Here is a 13,209-nt window from a genome sequence, read left to right as displayed (position 1 = left end):
TGGAAATATGCATTAGGGAACAAACACTGGAGTAGCAGTGGCAATGATGGTTCATGTAGATAACAAATTTTTACTTGCTTTAGTAAGCGTTATAAAACCAAATACACTGAATAATTTAATGTATTTAGTGACTTCAGATTTGCTAGCAATACAGGTACCTTTTATTCCAACAGAATAATACGGACTTTTCTATTATTTAATTAAACTCTGCTTCAAATACAAATAAATACATTGTACAAGACTCCTAGTTTTGTAACATCATTTCATTAATGATGATGTAAGTAAAGGTCAGTGGTGCAAGATACTTTTACACATACAGAATGTGCATGTCTTTGTTGTCTCTCTTCTGTATTTGTATGCTGGTGTGCATGCTTTTGTTTCTGGTGCCCTCTGACTCAGTTCTTCAAAGTCTATGATAAGTACTTAGCTCCTAGCACCTTTGCTTTTCTGCCATGTGTCCTTGTGAATAGAATGGCATTATTTGAATCTCAGATGAAATCTTTAGGTACAGACTCATTCTTGAATTTTATTTTGAATAGCACTTCTTGGAAAATGCTATAATAAAATACATACTGATGATAAGTGGACAGGTGGCCAATAAGTGAGTTGATGTTTATTATCACAAAATGCCTGAGGTTGCAAAGACCTTCAGAGATCATCTTTTCCCCCCTTCAAAGAAGCAACTCTATTGCCCAGTTGATTTTTCTAGTGTCTAAAAGGATTAGACTCCATAACCTTCTCTGGACAGACTTTTCCAGTGTTTAGCCACTCTCACGGTTTTGATTTTGGTTTGTTTTCTTCTCTTATGATGAGACTGAATTTCCTGTATTTCAGTGTGTACTCTCTGCATTTTGTGGTCTCACTGAGCATCACTGAGAAGAGTCTCCTTCCTTGCTCTCTCCCATCAGATATTTGTGCACATAGACAAGATCTCCCTGAGCCTTCTTTTCTCATGACTAAACACTGACACCTCAGTTCTCTCCCCACACAGCAGCTTCTTCAGTCCCTCCTACATCCTTCATTCCTGACCTCCACCATCTCGTGCTCACTGCAGCCACAGTCATGGAAGTTAAATCCTCATGATCAATATCAGCTGCAGAATCAGTTGGTGACTTGCAGATCCATCCCCTCCTCCTCAGTGTGTGCATTGTGTTTGCTGTTGGCTGGGTGCATTTGTGTCTCTTGCTGTGTTACCACAGCAGCCAGCAAGGCACATCCATAGAACAGGGAGGAGCTTTGTTTGAGGCAGCACCATGAGCTCTGAGGGGTTTATTTGTACACACATGATCTGGTTTGGGGCTGTTCTTTACATTCTGCATTGCACAGTTACTTCCTTTGCTCTGAGTAGTTTCACACATGGAATTTGTGTAAGTGGTTCAGATGTACTGCAGTTGTTCTCAAGCACACTTTTCTGTGTTACATTACTGTGCAAATCAGAGCATGAATGAGGATTTCCCTGAATGCCAAACTGGCATTTAGGATGGAAATGGCTGAGGTGCTCACCTCAAACTGAGAAATCAGGAAGTTGACTGAGTCTGATAATACAGACATCTGAGTTACTTTAATGTAAGAAAGAAAACTCATGGAGAGCTGTCTTTCATTAACCTCTGTACAGCTTTCTTCCCCTCCTGCCCCTCACTCAGTTGTCTGAAGTTCACCTGTGTGCCTGCAGAGTACTGAGAACTGTCATTTATCACAGTAAAGTCATGAGTTGGAAGTTGCAAACCTTTCTGTGTAGTAGTTGTTGACCCTGTGCGTCTTTAAAAGGCTTGGTAAAGGTAGAACAGGCAAGCCCTGACACTTGTTTTGAGCATGTACAAATGTACACTTTATGCACAGAGATAGGTGTAGATGTACCTCTCACAGCCATCTGTCCTGCTGATGCCCTGCTGCTGAGATTTTTTGCTGAATAAAAGCAGAAAGAATGACGTTTGCTACAAGAAACAGAGCCCTTGCCTTGCCCCCAGTCAAGTTCCAGCAGGATTAACATTTCCTAAGAGCAAACCAAAGCATTGCAAAGCTGGATTATTTACTTAAATGACTGTCAGCTATCAAATTGGAAGCCCAATGGGAATATTTACCTATAAGAAAGTTGGCTATGGATTTTGTTGGAACCTTTATTTATTTAAGATGCCTTGAAAGCGATATCCAAGAATGTTGTGTTTGGAGAACGAAGTATGAATGAGGAAACAAAACTAATTTCTGGTACTTTTGAAACATTTCTGTTTTCCTTGGTTATGTTATTCCACAAAAATTCTGTCATATTATAAATAAATTAATCTGAGAGGTCTTGTGACCTCTTTTAATATTAATCTAAATTTGCAATAAATAGAAATTTCTCTTAGGTTGTTTCAAGGAAGTAGAAAATATACTCATTTATTCTGCTCAAGGTATATTTTTAATATGCATAATTCTCAATATATTAAAGCAAGATGGATATCAACATGCTCTTTGAATTATTAAAATACATTTTTCTTTTTACTTTTCACTGTTTAGTCAAAACAATTAATTAAAATTAATGTTAGTTAATAAGTAAATGAGGACTTCAAACCTAGCTTTTAATAACATAGGACTAAGCTCAGTTTAATTACCTGTCAGTTGCAATGAGCTAAGAACATAAATACAGATGGCTCCCAGGGTTGCATTGATGGCCGTCATTTGCTTGTTGACTACACTCTGAGAGACTGAGGTGAAGTACAGAAAGAGGGTTAAAATGTGGATTGCTGCACATCAATAATGTTGCTGCAGGTAGAACAGACAGTCTAGGAAACATCAGAGCATGGACATCAATTTCTATTATATTCCAGCAACAGTAGTCAATACCTTATTGTTTTTAAATTGAATCTATAGTTTTTAAAATATTTATTTTGACATTTCTGTAAAGTCTTATAGAATACATGCTACATCAAAATAGAAGTTGCTTTTCAAGAAAATTTCCCTTGTCAAAAGTTATATGACATGTTATTTAGCAAGTTAGCAGGCATCTTTAGGAGACTTATTAATGTCAGTTGTAATTTTAGTAGTTTTTATTTTTATTTTTAGAAATACAGAATTAATTTATTCAATTAAATCTCTGCTGACTCTTTCAGACTGATGATACAACCATGCTCATAGTAAAACTAGGAAGTGGAAACACTATACTAAACTTCAGCATTTTGAAAGATGCAGTCCCACCTGTGTAATCTGTTCAACCATTAGAGAAGAATGAATGGGTTCTGATGCCTTCACTCTATTTTTTGTTCTTGTGCTGAAAAAATACTCTAATTACCATTGGTAAATAGAAAATAGTAACTTCTGTATTTTGTTTTCAACAGGTTCTCATTTCTGGTTGCTGGAACAACAGATAATTGTCTTCTTACCTTATACCCCTACTTGGCATTGCACTGCTCTGATCAAAAAATTATCTGGAGAAGCAGTAAGCAGTCAACACTCTACCTCTGAGATTGTATTATTTCTAATAGTATTAGCAGTGTTTTCAGGGTGGTAACAGGGGTGTGATAGTCAAGATAGCATTTTCCCTTATTTATTGCAGGGGTATTGCAATTAAACTTTTAAAACCATTTATTCGTTCAGTTTTCTTGTTGAAAATGAGGACAAGTTATATAAATGGTTTGGTAATATTTATTGAAAAATATTGAGAAAACTGAAATCTTACAAAATGTTTTGTGAAGTGTTTTAAATATAAATAGGGGAAACAACCAAAACATTAGAGAATAAGTTAATTTGAATTGTATTAATAGAAAGTGTTCATATGTTTTGAAGAAAGCAAAAGAGAAACCACATGATTTTTTTTTAAAATGTGATCTTTTTTTCCTGTATGGAATAGTTTTCAGGGTTTTTTAACTCCTGTCCTTGAAGGGAGAAGGGCACAGCTATCTTTTAAGACCTAATAAAAACCTGTGGTCAGAGAGCAGAAATATTTTTATCTGCATTATGTCTCCCTGCCTGCCTACCTCTGTCTAAATCTGTGCCTGTGTCCTCCCTCCTGAACCCATCTCTGCTGCCTCAGTGATCTGTAGTCTGTGTGTGGCTGTGTTTATGGGAACAGATCGGGATCATTGTGTAATTCAGTTTGGAAGGGATCCCTGGGGGCCATCTGGTCCAACCTGCTTAAAGCAGGTTCAATGTGGGGTAAATGATTGTTTTTTTATAGCTGTATATGTGATCTGATGTATTTTGATGAAATAGCGACATTTTTCAGGTAAGGAAGTAAGTCCTTGGATCTGAGACAGATTCAGCATCAAAGACTGAATTCTAAGACTGCATTAACTTAAAGTAAATGTGTCACTCAGAGTATTTAAGAGAACAGAGAATTGATACTTGGAAAATTGAGAAAGGGATTAGCAAGAAGACAGGTAATGATTTACTCTTTTTCACCCAAATGGAAGAAGATAGGTGTAGGTACCACATCATTCAGGGATCATAGCAAAATTAAATTAAAATAAGAAGGAGAAAAAAATACTATATTTTATTCATGTGTAATTTTTTGTTTCTTTTATTTTTTTTTGTGACCAACAGACCATTTTTACCAACTTCTTTCTTAGAGATGCTTTGTAGATTTCTTTTGAGGATTAAGCCAAAAGTGGAGTGATGGTTTTATAATAAATAATCTCCCATTAATAATGGGATATTTCTGTCCTGCACTACTTGCTTATTGGTTTTGTTCACACCTCAGTTTGTGTCAGTTTTGAAACAAGTCATTACTGCTAAATTCCTTGTCTTTTTAATGTGATTTTGTATAGACTGTGTTGGTGTGGAATGCTGTTTAAGGTGACCAAACCATAGCTATACAACACAGTGTCTTTGAAAGGTATCCAGGAAGGTTTTGCTTCCACTCTGACATCATGCTCTTGTTTTACTTCCTACAGATGATAAAAATAACAGTTCCAGCAATCAAAAGTTAAAAGATAATCATAGAGAGGTCTTCCTTCTCTTAGTGGTGTGTTTGCTTCTCTGGAAACTACACTTAGTATCTCTTTTCTTTTGGACTGACAACAGAGGGTCCTCTAATCCTATCTTAGGCCAACATGAGAATATCAGAAAATTTGTTATTTCAGAACTGATGGGTTTATAAAGTTTACTTCTGAGTTTGGTTTGTAGAATATGTATTGTTGAATCTAAAAGAGCTTGATCATGATGTACTGAGACTCATGACACTGCTATGAACAAGGAGTCCTTAAGAATATTTTCTTAATGACAGAATTCTTGAACTGGCGTTGTTCTGATAGGTGCTTTTCAGCTGGTAGGAAGATGCATCATGTAGAATATACAATTAATGGGAGAAAAAAAAAAAAGCATGAAATTTTTCCTGGACCCTAGTCTAATGACCAAAGTAAGATTTTTATGAGAACTGAAATAAGAGCTGTTACTTGATTAATTGAAGCATGAAGTAGATATTAATTTATAATTTTTTAGATCACAGACATTAAAATATGTTTTCTCAACTGCAGCTTGAATTTTTTTTTACAGACAATAAAGACTTCAGCAGTGGAGAAGTTGTTCTACAGCCAAGTTTTACACCACGATCACCTTCGCAAAGTTCTTCCACAGGTTCTGTAGTCGGAACTAGTGGCTCAACCTTTGAAGATTCAGGTATAGTACAGCACATAAAATCAATGATCTTAAAAAAGAATGAGCCTCTTTTCTCCACATTATATTGTTTTTTCTTCTTAAATCCCAGTCAGATTTTTTTTTTAATTCAATTATTTTTTTGCATCATCTAATGAAACTGCAACAGTGGTATTAAAATAAACCTTCAGGGTGTATTTAGGTGACTTCAAAAGTCACCTAAGTTATTTGTGCTATAAGGAAAATTATTGGGTTTTTTTAAGTTACCTTTTTGTGCAATGATATTGTTGTTGATGTTAACAACTAATAGTTGTTAAGATATATAAGTTATGAACAGATCAGAATTTAGGAATTTCTCCCCTAACAGAGGGGAGAAAGGGCTTACAGATGTAGTGGGAGTTGTACCTGTATAATAACTGTTAAAGTGAACTTGCAGTGACTGACAGGCAAAGCTGTGTCTGTTGGAACTGTGTGTGTGAAACTGATCCTTTGAAGATTCTGGCTGTAGTTTTGTAAGCCATGCCTTATTTTTTGCTGGTTAGATAATGGTAATGCTTTTTTCTGAAGGTGAAATTAGATTTCAATATATCATTTGTTCTATTCCTAAGACATATATATGTAATTTAAGTTGTTTTTTTCCTAAAATAAGTTGATCATTTGTTGTCTGGCAGTTTTTTTTCTTTGAAGTGTGTGAATTTTTGTACTAGACAAAAAATGGGGAAATAAGAAATCTTTCTGGATGTTTTATTTTTTGCGTATCATTCAGAGAGTACCTTTGATGAAAATGAGAGTGATGAATATGAAGATGAAGAGAGTGAAGAAAGAAGTGAAGAGAGTGAAACTGACAGTCAAAGTGATGGGATAGGAAATAAATGTGAAGTATCATTTTTTCCTGATGAAGATAAGGAGGAGTACACCTTCTATGAAAAGACCCTAGATGCAGTGAAGAGTTGGTTCACACTCTTTGGCTGGCCTAAGGGACAAAATCCCATTTCAATACCTCATTCACTGAGATGGTAATTCATGCCTGCTTAGAGCTAACTCCAGTCTGTTTCATAACACGCTAACTGATCTACTCAAGTGGTTTGAATATGATCTAAAGAATATAAACACACTCTAATGCATGGTTTTCTATCAAAATTGTAGCTTCTATATGGTGCTTATATGAAAATGTCATTCAGGTGTTAGTTTTTACTTTCTAAAATATATTTTCAACTATGATACTGCCTATCATTATGTGATGTATGTTAAGCATGCAGTTCAAACTGTACATCAGCTTCTTAACTGAAATAGATTCTCCTCAGAGAGTGAAAACGGTTCTAGTCTTTGTACCTTCTTTGGGATAAGTATGTGCTTTAACAATATGTCTTTTCCGCCCACATAATCTAAAGATCAAGAAACAGATGAGAAAGAATACGGTAATTTCACGATTATAAGCCGCACTGACTGTAAGCTGCACTTCCAGGTGCCAGCAACTTTTTGTTATTTGTCCATATATAAGCCGCACCTGATTATAAGCCACAAGTTACAATACAGAGTGTGATAAAAGGTATCTGTTCTATCACCATCTGTTGAGGGTGGGGGCAGTGATCCTTATCTCCACAGCAGATATTCTGCTAATGGGCCATGCATTGAAACCAGGCAGGGCATTGTTCTTTATCTATTCAAAACCCATCCTTCCTCCAGCCAGTCATTTTCTGCTGATGGCCATTGAGTCCCACTGTGGGACTGATAAAATTACTGCATCCCATTGGAAGTTGCTCCAGCCAGGGGGAAGAGCCCAACATTTCTTACCAAGATAAAACAGAGGTTTTGGGACATTTAAGGGAGCCCCTTTCTCCACTGGACTCCAGAGAAAAACCGGATTTCTCCACATCACCACTGGAGCTCCGGAGGGAAACTGCACCTTGTACAGGAGCACTGCTCCAACTGAGCCACATCTGTCACTGCAGGAGGATGCAGCCACCATGGAATGGGACTGCTGCCAACACCCTGCCTGACGGGTGTCAGGTTGTACTCTGACTTTGTCAGGGTTTGGAGTTTGTTTCTTTGTAGTACTGTATTTCTATTTTAATTTCCCTAGGAAAGAACTGTTATTCCTAATTCCCATATCTTTGCCTGAAAGCCCCTTGATTTCAAAATTATAATAATTTGGAGAGAGAGGGTTTACATTCACCATTTCAAAGAGAAGCTCCTGCCTTTCTCAGCAGACACCTGTCCTCCAAACTAAAACAGCAACTTTTCGTTCTTTGTCCATATATAAGCCGCACCTGATTATAAACTGCACTTTGGGTTCCGACCAAAGTTTTAGTAAAAATGATGTGGCTTATAATCGTGAAATTACTGTATTTTATAATCAAGAGACTTGCAAGCACCCTGGGAGTCTATCAGTTGTGGTGGCCTCACTTATTTGATCTTATCTAAGTTGGTACTAAATAGTGAAGAAGCCACTCTCCTGGGAAACAATCACATAGACATTTTAAAACATGATAAAAATCCAAGTTATGTTGGTCAGAGAGCTTTTATTTATGAAGTAATAAATATTCCATGCACTTCAAAATCCTTACTTTATTCTGAAAGTTCTGTAAAGACAAAAAAAGTGCTGTACTTTTTAACCTTCCTTGCTTCTATTTTTAATTCATGATTTGTTAAATTAGCCTTGTGATATATGTAATTGTAGCTCATTTCGTGCGTTTAAAAAAATAATATCAAAGACTTTTTCTCTCCTAGTGATGTGTGTATAGTCCAGCAAACTGTTACACCAGAAAAGAATTTTAAACGAAAGGTTTACAAAGATAAGGGCTTTTATGAAATGTTAGTGCATCTGAATGGGCAACCAATCCCAGGCATTGCAGTGAGCCAGTCATTGTCCTCTGATCCAGTGGAAAGAATGTTCCAGCTTCACTGGCAGCATTCTGAATTGCTGTCCTTCCTTAAGTAAGTACAAGTATGGTGCGACATCCATGCATGCACCTTTTCTTTCCAATTTTTAAAATTAGCATACTTCAAGCCTAGTTCTAACTGGATGTAATACAGTGGGTTTAGGGTTTCTTTTATACTTTTTGTGAGAGAAGATGTATGTATTATAACCTTTAATTTATTTTTACCAAGGGTATCTGTAGTTTACACTAATCAGAGTGTCCTTTGGTTGGATAATATCCAACACAGGAATTCCACAGGAACTCTGCTTCCTTAATTGCAAAAGATGACTCATAACCTTTCTTCTTAGGCAGACTCAGTAGACAGTCAGATGAAGTTTTTCATTCATCATCGCGCCTTTCCACTGATGCTCTTGGTGGAAATTGATGACTCTTATGGGCAGTCTTCCCATTGAGATTTTCCAGGAATCTAGGCATCTTGAAACTAGCATACATGATGTTTGTTGAATACTTTAAAATGATGAGTTTTGGAATAAGTGGATCTCAATCCTTTTTGCTAAAAATAACAGCAATTGGAAAGAACTACTAAAGTGTTTTGAATGTGTTTCTTGAGATTTTTTTTCAAGCTCTTTAACATCAAAATTTTAATAAAAGCCATCAGTTTAACTGAGCTTTGGCTGTTAATTCATGGATGTATTCAGAGAAGAATTGAGGCAGCAGACAGTTGGTCAAGGCTAAATCCAGTGCTTCTGTACACAAATGTATTGATGACTGATGGTTGTTGAGGTCAAATGATCAGACGTGAAGTTGTAATCCATACCAAGCCTAGAAAAACACCACAGGTTTTCACAGAAAAGCATTTCTAACTAGACTCCTTTGCTTATATTTTGATGATTTTGGAGGTCTTTTCCAACCTGAACTCTTCTATAGTTAATTTGGTTCTCATTTTGTGTTTGATGTTACCACATCCTGTTAGTTTTCTGCCTCTCCTAATTTGTGTGAATTCTGTAAGATTTCTTTGTGGCCCCTCATTTGTGGATCTGCTTTTCCTACTTATGCATTTCAGGATCATCTAGAATATTTGCATTTCCTCACAGATGTTTATAGGTCATAGTACAAAAATGCCTGATTATCTGCACTGCTGGTATGACTGTGTGTAATGATGGGCAGACATCTAAACCCAGAGATATGAGTAATTTATCTGTGATCTGCTGTTCCTGCACGTTCATTGCGATTTGTGGAAAGTCAGCAGACAGTTCTTGGTTTTCTTACACCAGCCACTATTTTCTGGCCAGAATGGTTCAAATAAAGCATAATTTGTATTTCAGATTTCCCACTTGCCAAAACAGGTGAACATTTCAAGTATCAGTTTTATTGTACTCTAGTCAAAGATTTCCTTGGTGCATTAGCAGTAAAGGAAAAGCTTGGGTGTTTTACAGTACTACCAGCTTGTAGCAAGCTCTATGTCTTCAGAAAAAATGTCTTAACAGTGTGAAAATATTTTTTTTTGACAACTGGCTTCATGTTTAATATTAACTCGAATGAAGAGGAGTTTTCTTAAGAAAGTGTCCCTCAAACACTTGGGTAGCAAAATGCAGCCCAGTATGAGAACATTCACTTATATTGAGCTTTGCTATGATGACATGTAACCTTGTTACATGCTTTTCTTGGAATGAAGATTATAGATTACACCTATTCCAATGTATTTGCTGAGAAAAAACATCAAAAGAAGGATTGGATACCTGAAGAGAGTATTACTGTATAGCTTTCTTATTTTTTCATTTGGGAGGAGCTGAAATTTAAATGGGATTTAATGGAATGGAGTTTGTGGGTTAATGGAAAATGGGAATTTCAGACACGGTGGTTTTACAACCAGACTGCTAAATTGGTGCTATTTTTGTGTCCCTGCTAAAAATACTTTTGTTTTTAAAAATATGCTAGATAATTGTATAAAACATGAAATTTCAATAATTTGAAAATACAAAGAATATTTTTCCAAGTAAAATATGGAAAATGAAATTGTAGTCTTACTAGAAAAAATATAATTCTGTGAGAAGAGTAATAACTTGTCATGATCTTAATTGCAAACTGACTTTTCATGTACAAATTAAATTTATTTTGACCTGTATAGTACTGAACAGTATGATAACTTCATTTGAATGAAAGACTTGTTATGTAAGAAGAAATGCTAGTTTAATTTGTATTCCCATTAACCATTTAAAAAACTCAGAAAACAATTTAAATCTAGATATTCTATGACAATCTTCCTGACCTAAAAGTCAGGAAGCTTTTTCCACTTTCCTGAGAAAAATGAGCTTCAAAATTCGACATTGTTTTCCTTTCTTTCCAGCCCATTTGTTTTAACTGTGTCATTTGAAAGAGTAGTCTTTCTTCACTTGGAAATCAAGTTTTTTGGTGTTCGTTTAATGAAGTTGCCTTTTGTTACAACAAGTACTTTCCTTGTTACATTTAGAAGTAACTTGAGAAGAGATGGCAGGTCCATTGTGAGTTTTGAAATACCTTTGCTTACCCCCATTAGACTTCCAGTATCATTAATAAATATGAAACCGCAGACAGATAAAAGCATCATCAAGTTTTAATTCTGCTGAAGTTATGCAATACTGGCTTTCACATGGAAATGGATATTATTTGTTTTGATGTTTTGCCTTATAATAAATCCTTCATGGAGGAGCAATGCTCATAAAGAAGTCAATCTGTGCAGAGTAGTATGTTCTCTTAGAGTGTAGTTGTAACCATAGGAATTGAACATGGGTTTCTATCCACAAAGCTCATCTAAACAATTAATGGACCTGCATCTCTAGTGCAGAGGCTATTGAGATAGAGGAGATTACACAAAGGTTGAAGAACTTGAAAAAATTGGTTTTCTCGTAAAAATAATTATCTTTCCTATTAACTTTTCCTGCTTTGTGATTTCAGAAGCCAAGGAGCATGTCTTCCTCATGTTATGCCAGAATTTCTGCTTACACCTGAAGATTATGAGTTATGGACTGAAGTGAATACTGGAATGAGGGTAAGTAGGTTTGGTGTTGGTTGTCTCTCATGTGCTTAGTTTCAGTCCTTTGAATACTAGTGGAAATTCTTGGTGGACCATGAGTCTTCTTACTGTGGTGATGTTTTGGATTGCAGAAATCTAAGCACATGTGTAAGACTAAGTAGGAATTTAAACTGACTCCAGCATTTCCATTGGTCTCCCTCATTTTTCAATTCCTTCTGATACTGTTGATACCTGATATTAATGTCCAACGGATATGTTTTTAAGTAGCAATCACATTATCATACAGATTTTATCATTTTTAAGAAAAATATTTTGTGTGTTTTCCCTGTTTTCTGATTACTGCTTTCAAATCCTGTCAATTCTTTATTATAGTTCTTATTCCTGAGATAGCAGCAAACTGCAAATGGTTTTAATGTTGGTCACTATTGCATTACAGTAGATGTTATCACCCATTTATACCATTGATTCATTATTGTCCTCTTGTGAATTTCCTATCCAAACTGATGAAATGAATATTGAAAAAAATTCTCATCCTTTTATCTGAAGTATTTCACACCTGAAGTGAAGAGAGGAAGCACAAGAAGCTCAGGCAAATTAAGTGACAAGCATAGTTTTGTTCTGGATAACAGAACGTTTGAGACAATGAGCAAACGAGCTTGGACAGACGTGCTGCTGCAGATGTACAAGGTAAACTGCAGATTTACTACCAGATTCTGAGGAACCAAACCTTTATTTTGAAAAAGATCTGTGGAATATAGGAGGTTTATTTTTTTCCAAACACATCTTTATAACTAAATACTTGTAAGTACTTAAGTTCTGTCTAACAAAGAAAAAGAGAGAGTGAGAATATTTTAAGTTTCATTAAAACTTTATTATTGTGTTAATATGTTCCAACTAGGAAATGTTATATTATAACAGTCTTCATTTTGTAGAATTAAATGTTATATAAATATTAGTGCAAGTAAAGAAAACTCTGTCACGCTTTTGTGTTACCCTGCTTAGAAGCCCTATTCACTGGACATAATTGCCTAAATGTATAACTGTAGCATTTGTTACCTTACATTAAACAGCTAAGAATTTTTTAATAAAACCTATTCCTTTTAAAATATGATCAACTTGGTCAGTATAGACTTCTCAAATTTTTGTTCAATTTTATCTTTACTGATGGTAGAAAAAAAACGGGGCGTCATTTTTTCTGAAGTAAAATTTACATGTTCATCATTGATTAGTAGCATTTATGTGCATTAAAGAAAAATTTATTTATTTCTGTCTCAAGGGATGGAAAATAGATTAAAAATAAAGCTAATGTTTGGGCTTCCCAGTACAAGTCAGACATGGATGTACTGGAGTGTGACTTCAATGAAGGATCCCACAAGTGATTTAAGATACTGGAGCATCTGTCATTTAGGGAGGGACTGAAAGAGCTGAGACTGTTCAACCAGAAGAGAAGGCTTTGGCAGTGGGTGTATCTAAGAGATATATTTCAGTACCTGAGGGGAGGTTGGTTATAAAGAGAACAGTGCCAGACTCCTCAGTAGAGTCTCATGACATGGTAAGAGGCACCAGGCATGTACTGCGATGCAGGAAATGCCTTTAAAGTTAAGAAACCTTTTTTCCTGTCACAGTGGTCACACACTGGAATGGGTACCCTGAGGGGTTTGTGGAGTTACTGTTCTTGGAAGTATCCAAAACCCAGCAGAATGCAATCCTTGAAAAGCACTCTGATTGTTCTTGAAGCAGGAGGTT

General features: G+C 35.7%; 1 protein-coding gene across 1 annotated transcript in view; it reads left to right on the top strand.

The window, feature by feature from the left end:
- The window catches only part of CFAP47 (cilia and flagella associated protein 47), a 266,976-nt gene that overhangs the window by 49,342 nt on the left and 204,425 nt on the right, over positions 1-13,209 (top strand). The window contains exons 27-32 of the mRNA XM_033053233.1: positions 3,315-3,415; positions 5,470-5,592; positions 6,335-6,584; positions 8,299-8,505; positions 11,385-11,478; positions 12,010-12,150. Coding sequence (XP_032909124.1) covers positions 3,315-3,415; positions 5,470-5,592; positions 6,335-6,584; positions 8,299-8,505; positions 11,385-11,478; positions 12,010-12,150 — 916 coding nt within the window. The remainder of the gene's footprint in view (positions 1-3,314; positions 3,416-5,469; positions 5,593-6,334; positions 6,585-8,298; positions 8,506-11,384; positions 11,479-12,009; positions 12,151-13,209) is intronic.

The sequence above is a fragment of the Catharus ustulatus genome, chromosome 2 (genome assembly GCF_009819885.2).
Source record: "Catharus ustulatus isolate bCatUst1 chromosome 2, bCatUst1.pri.v2, whole genome shotgun sequence".
Taxonomy (NCBI): Eukaryota; Metazoa; Chordata; class Aves; order Passeriformes; family Turdidae; genus Catharus; species Catharus ustulatus.
Note: the sequence above shows the minus strand (reverse complement) of the source record. Positions and strands in the feature narration are given on the sequence as shown.